At 39.3% G+C, this 13,762-nt stretch overlaps 1 protein-coding gene across 1 annotated transcript in view; it reads right to left on the bottom strand.

Annotated features, from left to right (window-relative positions):
* TET1 (tet methylcytosine dioxygenase 1) overlaps nucleotides 1–13,762 on the bottom strand; it is a 137,062-nt gene that overhangs the window by 32,524 nt on the left and 90,776 nt on the right. Inside the window, 3 exon segments of the mRNA NM_001315772.1 lie at nucleotides 7,093–7,186; nucleotides 7,732–7,822; nucleotides 12,847–13,761. Of these exon segments, the coding sequence (NP_001302701.1) occupies nucleotides 7,093–7,186; nucleotides 7,732–7,822; nucleotides 12,847–13,761 (1,100 nt within the window).

The raw sequence follows: 13,762 nt of genomic DNA, 5'->3' as shown, positions 1-13,762 counted from the left end.
GCAAGAAAATTACTAGCACGAAAGTCAGGCTAGGGGTTCTTGGAGCACCTGGGAATCTAGCAATGTTGTGTTTTCACCTGAGTAATTGTTTGAACTATTGAGTGTTCAATTTATAATTATAGGTAAATTGTACCTTTATATTTCCTGAACTTTTTTGTTGATATATTCCACCATGAACACAATGCTTAATAGCATTATTTTGTGAATAAAGATTCACAAGTTAAAGGATTTCCCTTTAGAAAAGACAGGGCTAAGGGAGAGAAATTAGATGTATTATATACATGGGGTAGGGCTAAGAAAGCTATATTTTACATTGTTGATAGAGCATTTTTTTTAAAAATACTGATATTTTTAGTGAAAAAGATATTGAATTTTGCAGTATCCAATCTCCAAGATGTCCCCAATGATCACCAGCTTCTGGTATTTATGCCCCTGTATAGTCCCCTCCAACAGTGAATAGGGCTCATTCGTGTAGCAACTTCCAAAGCTCTCAAAGACATTGTGGCTTCCTCCTTGTTATATTTTGATTGACTCATTGTGGGGAAAAACAAGCCACTACGACATGAGGAAACCCTTAGGTCCTATGATAAGGAAGTCCTCTAGTAAACAGCTATCAAGGAACTAACACCTCCTGAAATGTCATGGGAAATGGACCCTCAACGCCTCCCCCAGCCCCTTGCTCAAGTTTTCAGATGATGCGACCTCAAGAGAAACCCTCTTCCGGAAGCACTCTCCTAAGTTACCCTCAGAACTTGCAAAATCGATGAGGTAAATGTTTGCTGTTCAGAGCTACTAAATTTTGGACTAGTTTGCTAAGCAAACTAGTAATACTGAGTAATTACTGACAAGTAATACTGAGCTTAATAAATAATTACTTAGAATGCTCTTCATAAACATAAACCCGATGGGATAACATAGCACTAATTAAAATACTTCAACACTTCATGCTGTTCGTAGACTACAACCCAAACTCCTCACTATGGCCTACAAAACCATTCATGTACTGGCTTCTGCCTAAACTTTTATATTCCCCTATTTCCATTTTCTACCTTCTCAACTTCAGTAGATTCTTCTTCAATTACTACAGAAAGTACTCTTTTTCTTGACCTTATACTTGCTGATTTCTCAGCTTAGGAATGCTCTTGGGAGTATTCTTTGCTTCTTTCTGTGACTCATTTCTCAGCTTAAAAGTTCCCTCATTAGGAGTTCCCGTTGTGGCACAGCAGAAAAGAATCCGACTAGTAACCATGAGTTTTTGGGTTCGATCCCTGGCCAAGCTCAGTGAGTTAAGGATGCAGTGTTGCTGTGAGCTGTGGTGTAGGTAGCAGAGGCGGTTCAGATCCAGTGTTGCTGTGGCTGTGGTGTAGGCAGACAGCTGTAGCTCCAATTCGACCTCTAGCCTGGGAAACTCCATATGCCATGCGTGTGGCCCTAAAGAGACAAAAAAAAAAAAAGTTCCCTCACCAGAGAGGGAGTATGACCCATTTATAATGAGAAAACCCTAGAAGGTTCCCACTAATAGAGGGAAAGGAGAATATATTTAATGAAATATAAAATTGAAGTTAGTCTGTTAGAATATTACATGAAAAAAGCAATTAATAGTCAAATTTGGAATGCAGATTATAAATTCGTCATTATAGGTTACATGATTGAATATCCAGATACATAAGAGAAATAAGGAAAACAAGAATCATGTAAACTCTGTGAAAACAAAACTTTAAAATACTCCCAAAGGACAAAAGAAGGCATCAACAAATATGACAAATGCAAAGGCAGAGTATGTAGGCTATGAAGATTAAACATCAAATTCTCCAAATTCTCCCGGCAATACGACTCTAATAAAAATACTTAAAGACTTTATCCTTGCAATTAGACAAGGTAATTATAAACTCATACAGAAAAAATAAACAAAGCAAGAATAATAAGGAAATTCTAAAAAAACTAAAAGGAATTATATCAACCAGATATTAAAATATAAAATCCAAATAATTAAGAGTAATTTGATGCCGATATAGTAGAGATATAATATGATGTGACAAAATAGAAAAATCTGCTAGTATTAACAAACACAAACCAGTAGGGAGAAGACAAGTGGTATTGGATAATTGGGCAGTCAGTTGGAAAAAAAGAAGTTATGACTAACATTCTATACACAAGATGGATAAAATAATGAAGTGTAGAAAAAAAATTAATTTTTTTTTTTTTTTTTTTGCTTTTTAGGGCCACACCTGCCACTTATGGAGGTTCCCAGGCTAGGGCTCTAATCAGAGCTACAGCTACAGGCCTATGCCACAGCCACAGCAACTTGGGATCCAAGCCACATCTATGACCTACACCACAGCTCACAACAACACTGGATCCTTAAGCCACTGAGTGAGGCCAGGGATTGAACCCACAAACTCATGGTTCTTAGTCTGATTCGTTTCCACTGCGCCATGACAGGAACTCCAAAAATGAAATTATTAAAATACTACAAAAAGAAAATGTTACCACTATTCATAAGTTAGAAATGGAAAAGATTTTTCAAATTAAAATACAATACTTGTAAATAAACTAGATGTCAATTTAATAAAATTTAAAAAGATATAATACACAAAAACCAAAAAGTAAAGTTTTCCTTTAAAATTTTAACTTAGAATTTAAAGAAATTTTAAAAATCCTGGAGTTCACATCATGGCGCAGTAGAAACAAATCCAACTAGGAACCATGAGGTTGCAGATTCAATCCCTGGCCTCGCTCAGTGGGTTAGGGATCCAGTGTTGCCGGGAGCTGTGGTGTAGGTCACAGACACTGCTCGGATCCCATGTTGCTGTGGCTCTGGCGCAGGCCGGCAACTACAGCTCCGATTAGACCCCTCGCCTGGGAACCTTCATATGCTGTGGGATCAGCTCTAAAAAGACAAAAGACAAAAAAATAAATAAATAAAATAAATTAAAAATCCTAATGTTGGAGTTCCCATCGTGGCGCAGTGGTTAACGAATCCGACTAGGAACCGTAAGGTTGCGGGTTCGGTCCCTGCCCTTGCTCAGTGGGTTAACGATCCGGCGTTGCCGTGAGCTGTGGTGTAGGTTGCAGACGCGGCTCGGATCCCGCGTTGCTGTGGCTCTGGTGTAGGCCAGTGGCTACAGCTCCGATTCGACCCCTAGCCTGGGAACTTCCATATGCTGCGGGAGCGGCCCAAAGAAATAGCAAAAAGACAAAAAAAAAAAAAAAAAAAAAACCTAATGTTGAAAAGTGACAAAATATATTTGCAACTTATATCACAAATGGTCAATTTTCTAAAGGAGGTTCTATAAAAATCAATAGAAGCTTAATAATTCTATTATTTCCTACTTTAATTTCAATTTAATTTAATTTAATTTTTTATGGCCACACCCATAGCATACAGAAGTTCCTGGGCCAGGGACTGAATCCCAGCTGCAGCTTCAGCAACACTGGATCCTTCAACCAACTGCACCATAGCAGGAACTCCTTATTTCCCACTTTAAAATGCTTTGAATCAACTGTCTTACATTTTGAAGAATGAATAAAATATAAAAATAAAGATCACTGACTACTGTTTAGATATATCCTCCAACTCCAGGGGATGGACCTGTGTGAGTGAATGTTTTGTGAAATTGAGAAAATATAACCTGCACAGACGAATTGATGCTGTATGAAAATCAGTGCACAGCAAGAAGTTGATCAATGAAATGAGGAAATAATCGTTCACAACAAGCGACACCTCTATCCCATCCCAACCACCTACACAATGGAAATTTTAGAGAAAATTTTACACTTCTGGAGGCATTTCAGGAAATTTATCTAGTTCTAGAGAGGCAAAGTGACCCCAGCAAACATTCACATTATTAGAGATGAAGTGAACTTTAGTCCCACATGAGTCTGTGATAGCTGATGACTCAGGGCCAAAGTTTCTTCCCATCTACAAAATGAAATGACTGGTATATCTGAATTCATGTTTATATTCCTAGGATCTAGCCCAGCACCTGGCAATAGAAAGTACTCAATAAGCATGAGTTCCTACTCTTATATTTCTCATTCTGAATTTTTTTTTTTTAATTTCCCATTTTCCAAGTTCATTCACATTGTAACAAACTAAAAGCAGGCTTTTGTTTGTTCTGTTTTTTTTATTTGGTCTTTTTGGGGCCACACCCACGGCATCTGGAGGTTCCCAGGCTAGGAGTTGAATCCAGCAATGCCAGATCTGAGCCACGTCTGTGACCTACACCACAGCTCATGGCAATGCCGGATCCTTAACCCACTGATCGAGGTCAGGGATTGAACCTGCATCCTCGTGGATACCAGTCAGATTCTTTTCCACTGAGCCACAATGGGAACGTCCCTGAAAGCAGGTATCTTATTTGGGACTTGATTCTACTGTTATTCAAAATCCCTTAACAACAGGTTTTTAAAAAGTGGAAAAAAAATTTTTTTTGGTCTTTTTTCCTTTTCTAGGGCCGCTTCCCGCAGCATATGGAGGTTCCCAGGCTAGGGGTCTAATCAAAGCTGTAGTCACCAGCCTATGCCAGGGCCACAGCAACGCGGGATCCATGCCACATCTTCAGCCTACACCACAGCTCACAGCAATACTAGATCCTTAACCCACTGAGCAAGGGCAGGGATTGAACCCGCAACCTTATGGTTTCTACTCAGATTCGTTAACCACTGGGCCACGAAGGGAACTCCCTAAAAAGTGAAAATAATTTCTCTCAGAGAAATCCAGGTTTAAGAAGCCCAAGATTGATACAGAAGTTCTATTGTGGACTCAGGCTCCAGTTTTTCTCCTCCCCATCCTAGTACATCTATCATCTACCATCAAGTCAGTCATGGTTCCAGATGGCTGTGGTTGCTCTTTCCATCTTCCATCAATGTTGATGGAGAGAAGACAGACTCAAAAAGTACATTTAATGATAACAGTTACATAAGTTCATTAAAAGGACCTTTATAGCAATGAAGCTTACAATAGTGGTTATCTTTACACGCAGCTACCGATTAATTGGGAGGGGCCAAAGGGAGCTTTCTGGGGTGCCATTTATATCATCATCTAGGTAGTATTAAACATATGGACAATTGTGATAAGATTAAATACTCAAAATAGATTGAAGAAATAGAGGAAAGTATTCTAACATTTAGTGTTCGGTGTTCAGCTCTTGTGTTCGTCACTGCTGTCACCTTCCAAAGTTGAAAAGTAACCCAGACAGTCTACTGGAATAGATAAGGGTGGTAATTATCTTGCTTTAAGAATACCTGGGTTCAGGAGTTCCCGTTGTGGCACAGTGGTTAACGAATCCAACTAGGAACCACGAGGTTGCGGGTTCGATCCCTGCCCTTGCTCAGTGGGTTAATGATCTGGCGTTGCTGTGAGCTGTGGTGTAGGTCGCAGACTCGGCTCGGATCCCGCGTTGCTGTGGCTCTGGCGTAGGCTGGTGACTACAGCTCTGATTAGACCCCTAGCCTGGGAACCTCCATATGCCGCGGGAGCGGCCCAAGAAAAGCAAAAAGACAAAAAGACAAAAAAAAAAAAAAAAAAAAAATACCTGGGTTCAGAGTTCCTGTCATGGTGCATTGGAAACAAATCCGACTAGGAACCATGAGGTTGCAGGTTCGATCCCTGGCCTCACTCCGTGGGTTAAGGATCTGGTGTTGCCATGGGCTGTGGCGTAGGTCGCAGACACATCTCAGATCTGGCGTTGCTGTGGCTGTGGTGTAGGCCAGCAGCTGTGGCTCCAATTAGACCCCTAGCCTGGGAATCTCTACATGATGTGGATGCGGCCAAAAAAAAACCCCACAAAGCAAGAATATCTGGGTTCAAACCTTTATCCCCATTTAAAGTTTTTTATTTTTCTGAAATGGGCTTAAAAATCATTACTTTTACCTTTTACAAAATCATAGGGGTCCCTATTTGGGGACTTTTAAATTTTTTTTAGGGCTGCCCCACAACATAAGGAAATTCCCAGGCTAGGGGTCCAATTAGAGCTGCAGCTGCTGGCCTACACCACAGACACAGCAACGTGGATTCCAAGCCACCTCTACGACCACACCACAGCTCATGGCAATGCCGGAACCTTAACCCACTGAGCAGGGCCAGAGATTGAATTTGCATCATCATGGATACTAGTTGGATTTATCACCACTGAGCCACAATGGGAACTCCCAGATCTTGGGGGATTTATAAGTCAATGTATGTCAAGTTCTTAACATGGTGCCCGATATGTAAAATAAAAGGTGGTTGCTATTATTTTACTATCATTAGGATCGTTATTATCATTACTAACAAATGATAGGACAGGATCTCAAATGATCCTTTGCTCATGATTTCCAAATAAATGGGTAAATACGCTTGAGGATGTGACTGTCCTCCTGAAAATACACACTTGGCGATGACACTGTTTCTCAGCTAAGAATTTCCCAAAGAAGCTGAATTCAGTTCTCACTTCTTATAGCTCTACATGTCCAGTAAGCTCAAAGTAGTCATAGAAACAATTTTGGAAATATGTTGTAAAATTTTTGGTTTTGCTTTCAATACCATATGGTCTTCATTAAAGTGGCCATATGAGATAACGAATTGGAAAAAATTTCAAAATGACAGATAAAAGATATAAGAAGCAATACATATATAGTTTAGTACCATTTATTTATGCTATCTAATTATAAGTGCATTGAAAAAAAGGTCCTACTGTATAGCACAAGGAACTACATTCAATATCCTGAGATAAACCATAACGGAAAAGAATATAAAAAGAATGTGCATGTATGTATCACTGAATCATTTCACAATTGACACAACATTGTAAATCAACTATACTTCAATTAAGAATAATAAAAGAGAAAGCTAAAAAATGTAAAAATAAGAATGCACTAAATGCTCTCTAAAAGTAAAAAAATACAGTAAAACTGGTGACACTAGACCCTTAGCTACCAACTGTGAATGGCCATACCGTTTTGTTCATGTATCTTAAAGAGCCCAGGCTAAGACAGTTTCCTTATTTCCCTGTGAATCATGGGAGTGGGTATTTTTCTAGTCCATATTTTCATGGGAAAAAATGTGGAAGATAATCCATTTTGAAAAATGTATAAATACAAAATACTTACCCACTTAGCAACTGGACACCCATTAGAGCTTTTTCCTTCTTTCCCCGTGTACACTACTATTTCTATCCTTATTGCGTTTCCTTTTTGACCATACCTGAGTGCGAAACACAGTGAAGGGAAAATAATTGCAATACACTTTTAACATCTTAATGTGCAGAAGATAGAGATTTCCTGAAGTACAAAAATCAAACACATCTCATAATTTACTTTGTTAAAAGCTGATTTTTGTGGGGCGGATATTTTTATTTGTTATCGAGTTCTGTTTACTTATCCTTAAGGATCACTCTTTTTAAAAAATGGCCTGGCTCCAAGACAAGCAAAAAGGGATGTGAATGCCGTGGTGATGGAAGTAATTTTAAATATTTCTACCATTATACAATAATATAAAAATAAGTATTTCTGAATTTAGCAAAGATAGCCTGGCTTGGTGAGTGTCTTGTTGAGTGCCCAGTGGCTCCTGTGATGAGTGACTCAGCAGGAACCCCAGGACACTGTGCTTCTCCTGGGCCCTAAGAAACATCCAACTCATATTCCTGGGGGTTCTCCATTCACCTCATGTTTGTTCCCAGAGATCATTTCTCTTCTTTGAATCAGGTCCCCAATAATCAATGATTTTAACAGGGAAGCGTATTTCCTCACCTATTCTCCATGATTTCCCTGACAGCAGCAACACTTGGTCCTGCCCCAAGGTGTGTATAATATGGGCCTTTGTCTTTTTGTATAACTCGATCTGTGGAAGGAATAAGATTATTAGACCCAAAGTTTTACAGAATTGCATAGGGGCAAGGAAGAGCTATTTTTACTTTTTTTTTTTTCTTTTTCTTTTTCAGTTCAGAACAATGAATCTTGACAAGATTTGGTAAGCTTCTTTAATTAAAGTTGAGGGCAATAGGCCCTGGAATTTAACTTATTCCTTTCCTTCTGCTCCTAGTTAATTCACTCTTTCTCTAAGAATCGGAGGAGGAAAAAGATATTTTCAGTTTTGAGTCATATTCTCCTAACTCTTGTTTTTGTTTTTTGTTTCTGTTTTTTTTAATCTAGAAAAACTGAGGTGCAAAATTAAGACATCCAAGAGCAATACATGTTAACAGCTTGGCCTCAGAATGCTATTAAAATTGAGCCCAACAATCACAATTGTAAGAATTTATTCTATTACACACACACAAATTATGTATTGATAATGTACATGTACACAGAATGTTCCATGTTACAATTATATGTAATATCACGAGACACGCTTTTTGACATCTTTCAGTAAGTGATAATTTAATAAATTTAGGGATGTTGGAATACAATAAAACTATTAAAACAATATTTACAAACAACAAAAAAAATCTAAGATTTCATTATGTTTAAAAAAACCAAGTTGTAAAAATAGTATGTTTTAAAAGTCTTAAGATTTGTTAAATCAAAAACAAAATTAAGATCACTAATAATGGGGAGTTCCATTGTATTGTAGCAGGTCACTGTAGCAGCTTGGGTCCCTGCTGTGGTGTGGGTTCAATCCCTGGCCCCTGAACTTCCACATGCTAATAATAATCACTAATATTGTCAATTCATATAGAAAAACTAACATTTTTTTGTTTTTTTAAGGACCGCACCCTTGGCATATGGAAGTTCCCAGGCTAGGAGTCGATTTAGAGCTGTAGCTGCTGGCCTACACCACAGCCACAGCAATGTCAGATCTGAGCCTTGTCTGCAACCTACACCGCAGCTCACAGCAAAGCCCAGATGCTTAATACACTGAGCAGGGCTAGGGATCAAACCTGTGTCCTCATGGTTACAAGTCAGGATCATTACCGATGAACCACAAAGGGGACTCCTAAAATGTTTTCTTGAGAGAATGGGACTGCAAGGTATTTGTATCATATTTCTGTACCATTTGAATTTCCCCTAGGAAATTGTTCCATTTTATTTTTCTTTCTTTTCCAGTGCACAGGCAGCATATGAAAGTTCCCATGCCAGGGACTGAATCTGAGCCACAGCTGCAACCTACACCACAGCTGCAGCAACACCAGATCCTTAACCACTGCATCAGGCCTGGGATGGAACCTGCACCACTGCTATAGAGACAATGCTAGATCCTTAACCCACTCAGCCATGGCAGGAACTTCTCTACCATTTGAATTTTCATGATTGGGAACTACATATTTCTTAAAGAACAGTATTTTTTTTTTTTTCTTTATAGGGCTGCACCCACGGCATATGGAAGTTCCCAGGCTAGGGGTCCAGTCGGAGCTGCAACTGCCGGCCTACACCACAGCCACAGCAATGCTGGATCTTTAACCCAATGAGCAAGGCCAGGGATCGAACCCTCATCCTCATGGATCCTAGCGGGTTCATTAACCACTGAGCCATGAAGGGAACTCCCAGAAAAACAGCATTTTTAACTTGGCCTCTTAGAATCATGTCTAAGTAGAATTACTGGGGAATGTATGTCTGTACCCACACTAAAAGTTCGTTACTTAACCCTTTTAAGGGTATATACATTTTTTGATTTATTTAAGAGAAATGTAGAATTATTTATCTATTTGTTTGTTTTTTTTCTTTTTAGGGCTGCACCTATGGCATATAGAGGTTCCTGGGCTAGGAGTCAAATTGGATCTGTAGCTGCTGGCCTACATCACAGCCACAGCAATGCCAGATCCGAGCTGCATCTAAAACATACACCACAGATCACAGCAATGCCAAATTAACCCACTGAATGGAAGCCAGGGATCAAAACTTTGTTCTCATGGATACTAGTCAGATTCATTTCCACTGAGCCAAGACGGAAACCCTAGAATTATTTCTGTGGCTACATAAGATATCTGAATAATTTTCAACTTATTAGTGATCTAGAGCAGTGGTTCCTAATCAGGGGTGACTGCCAAAGGGAACATTTGGCAATATTTTCGGTTGTGACAATTGTGCATGTGTATTTGTGTGTATATTGTTGCTAGCAAGTTGCGGCCAGTGATGCCACTGAACAACCTACAATATATAAGGCAGTCTCCCTACAACAAAATATTATACCATGTAAAATGCCAACAGTGTTAAATTTGAGGAACCCGGATCTAGAGGTTATTTACTCCTATTTTGCTAAAACATAATACTTTCAGGGACATCTTTTACTCTCAGATAAGATGGTCCCACTTGGGATGATTTCCGAGTCTTTTTTCTTTTTTGGGGGGCTGCACCCACAGCATGCAGATGTTCCAGGGACAGGGATCGAACCAGAGGGTGACAATGCTGGATCCCTAACCTGCTGCATCACCAGGGAACTGAATCTGCTTTTCTTTTTTTTTTTGTCTTTTTTGTTGTTGTTGTTGTTGTTGTTGCTATTTCTTGGGCCGCTCCCGCGGCATATGGAGGTTCCCAGGCTAGGGGTTGAATCGGAGCCACCGGCCTACGCCAGAGCCACAGCCACACGAGATCCGAGCCGCGTCTGCAACCTACACCACAGCTCACGGCAACGCCGGATCGTTAACCCACTGAGCAAGGGCAGGGACCGAACCCGCAACCTCATGGTTCCTAGTCGGATTCGTTAACCACTGCGCCACGACGGGAACTCCTGAATCTGCTTTTCTTTCCCCTTCTCTTTAAGTTCCCATTTTTATACAATGAGCACAATAAGTTCACATGTAAATGACAGTATAAAACAGTTCCTGGTCCACTGTAGGTACTAAATAAACTTTACCTGGCTGTCTTGTCTAGACTCCTACCCTAAGACAATGTACTATGTATAAGGGTCTTGAAACTAGATAATCATCCTATTGAAACTATGTATATGGTCAAAGGAGAATAGCTCAGATATACAAATTTTAAGGGTGTTTTATTTTTGTCTTTTTAGGGCCACTAATCTGGCATAAGGAGGTTTCCAAGCTAGGGGTCGAATCGCCGCTGTAGACGCTGGCCTACACACAGCAACAGCAACCAGATCTGAGCCGTGTTGCGTCTGTGTCCTACACCACAGCTCTCGTCAACACCAGATCCTTAACCCACTGAGTGAGGTCAGGGATCGAACCTGTATCCTCATGGATGCTAGTCAGATTCGTTTCTGCTTAGCCATGATGGGAATTCCTAAGGGCATTTTAAATTGGGGAATGTTTTCCATTTTAAATAATATTCGGAAAAATATTCTTGTTCACTTCAGATTTTTGAAGCAACAGAAGATGGAAGTTACACACATAGCCTCAGGAGTTGTGACCTCCTGTCTCTGAATTCCAGGTTAGTCATTTGCTAGGTGTGAACTTCTCCAATTCAGTCTCCTCACTTGCGAAATAGGGATAAAAAGCATTTTCTTATGGTAGGTTGTTGTGAAAATAACTAGTCAAGGATGTAGCACAGTATCAGACTTGCAGTAAAGCTCTGGAATAGGAGCCATAATCATTATTATACTCTTCGGTCCTTGGTCTAGGAACCCCACTCAGACAGCATCCTTCTCCTGGGAGGCTCTTCATTCTCAGAGGAGCCTGTCTTTGGTGCCTGGCACGAGGCAGGCTGTCAAAATGAGTGTTGAATGATAAGTAGAGAAATAGAAGGATACACTTCAGAATATCAAGTGGATTTTGAATAATCAAGAATTAAAGTCACTGCTACACTTCACTATTTTTTTCTACTGTAGTTAAAAAAAAAATACCAGAATGATATACTTACTTTATCCTTCCAATAAAGTCTTTCACTACTATTCTGAAATATACTAATGAACCACATGTTTCTAGCAGAAAGACTACCTTTGTTCAAGGCAAGTCTTGAGTCTTTGTGATTTGCGGCCATATTGTAAGAAACATTGTTTTAATAATTAAACCTATATGGGTTCAAAACAGGTTATTTCACAAATTGTATACTAAGTTGTGTAAAAGCTGAAATAGTAAAGTGTTTGAAGCCTGACAAACTTTAATGCCACAATCTATTCAGTCTCCCTAATTTTTAGTTATATTTGAGAAGAAATTTCTTATTTTTGAGCAGTTACATGAAATCTGAACATCGATAGTGACTAATCAGTGCAGGATTCAAATTGAACTTTTATATGTTCCAAATATTGAGTGCATTCTTTGTAAGCCCTGCCTAAGAATCTTTACTCCAACAAAGTTATCTCAAGGCTTTTAACACACTGATAAAACTTTTAATTGCTAGTTTCTGAATATTCTTTTTCAATGATTCCTAAGAAACAACAATTTTTGGAACTCCTCAAATTACATATTTTCAAACAAAATTTTTACAAGATGAAATTCTTTGAAAACAGGAAGAATAAACTATAACTAAAGGAATTCACTCTTACAATAGGCACTATAAACAACCTGAGACATTGGCTTGAGAGAAATCATTAATGTTCCACCTTAAAAACTTTACAAATTGCCAATTGGATTTGTGCAACATCAGTGAAAGTCCCACAGAAAAATGGGAGATTAGAATTATTTAGTCCATCCTAGCTAGAATATGAATGGGGCAAAAACGTTATAAAAGATAAACTAAAAGTTCCCGCTATTGCATAGTGGGCTAAGAACCTGACTGCAGAGGATCGGGTTCAATCCCCAGCCCTGTGCAGTGGGTTAAGGATCCAGCATTGCCGCAGAGGTGGTATAGGTTACAGAGGTAGCTGAGATTCAATCCCTGGCCTGGGAACTTCTACATACCGTGGTTGCATCCATTAAAAAACAAACAAACAAACAAACAAACAAAAAAGGGCAAAAAGATAAACCAAATTTGAATTGGTCATGACTTGAAGCATTTAATGCAAGTAAGTGAAGACACACACATACATGCACTTACCGAGACAGTTGCAGGTTGGCAATTCAGAATCTTTCGTTGTGGACACCAGGGTTTTCGTAGGATTAGTAAAGAAGTTCATGGCATAATCATTAAAACTTTTCTGTGCATTGTCTATTGGGGAAAATTCGGATGCTCCAATGCTAGATAAACAGACGTCCTCTTCACTTTTGGTAGAAACCACTGTAATTCCACCCGAACATACTACATTGAGGTTCCTGAGAATTTGTGCTGGGTCCGGTAAGGGGGTCTCGTGAGAGATACCAGGCAATGTCGGCAGTCTCTGATGCATGTGTTGGTCTTTAACATCCTGTTGGAACTGTGTTTGGTCATTGCCAGCCATTACATTAGCACACTGGTTAGTTGGAGAGGAGGGCTGGAGTAAAGGATGAACTTTCTGATTGACATTCACTGTTGGTGGTACCTGAGGATATGCATTTTCTGTAAATGCCTGCCCACTGGATTCTGTTTTTAACTGGATTATGGGAAAAGAATCCAAGGGTTCAACCTTCATTTTGTCCTGTGCTAATTCAGGATAATATCGGTCAACTTTTATCTGATTGAGTGGAGGAAATAATGTTTTGTGTTCTAATGCTGAACGCTTTTGAGTCAGTGGTTTCCATACTTTGGTTAGGGGAGGAATTTTGCCCAATAGAATAGGAAAATTATGTGGACCAAATTGACCAAATCTTTGAAATTTAGATGCTATCCAAATATCATGTAACTTACTATACTCATATGACAACTGTTCCTGTTTTTTCTGGTCATTTTCTTGACAACTTATGACTGCAGGCTTCTTTTTCCGACGATCTCTTGACGGGGTAGATTTTGTCTTTTTTTGGGTTGGGTTCTTCTGCTTTGTTACTGATGAACCATGATTATTTTGTACACTGGAGGGTGGTTTCTGTTGTATTGTGGC

The sequence above is a fragment of the Sus scrofa genome, chromosome 14, assembly GCF_000003025.6.
Source record: "Sus scrofa isolate TJ Tabasco breed Duroc chromosome 14, Sscrofa11.1, whole genome shotgun sequence".
Classification (NCBI taxonomy): Eukaryota; Metazoa; Chordata; class Mammalia; order Artiodactyla; family Suidae; genus Sus; species Sus scrofa.
This window is presented reverse-complemented; position numbering and strand designations above follow the sequence as displayed.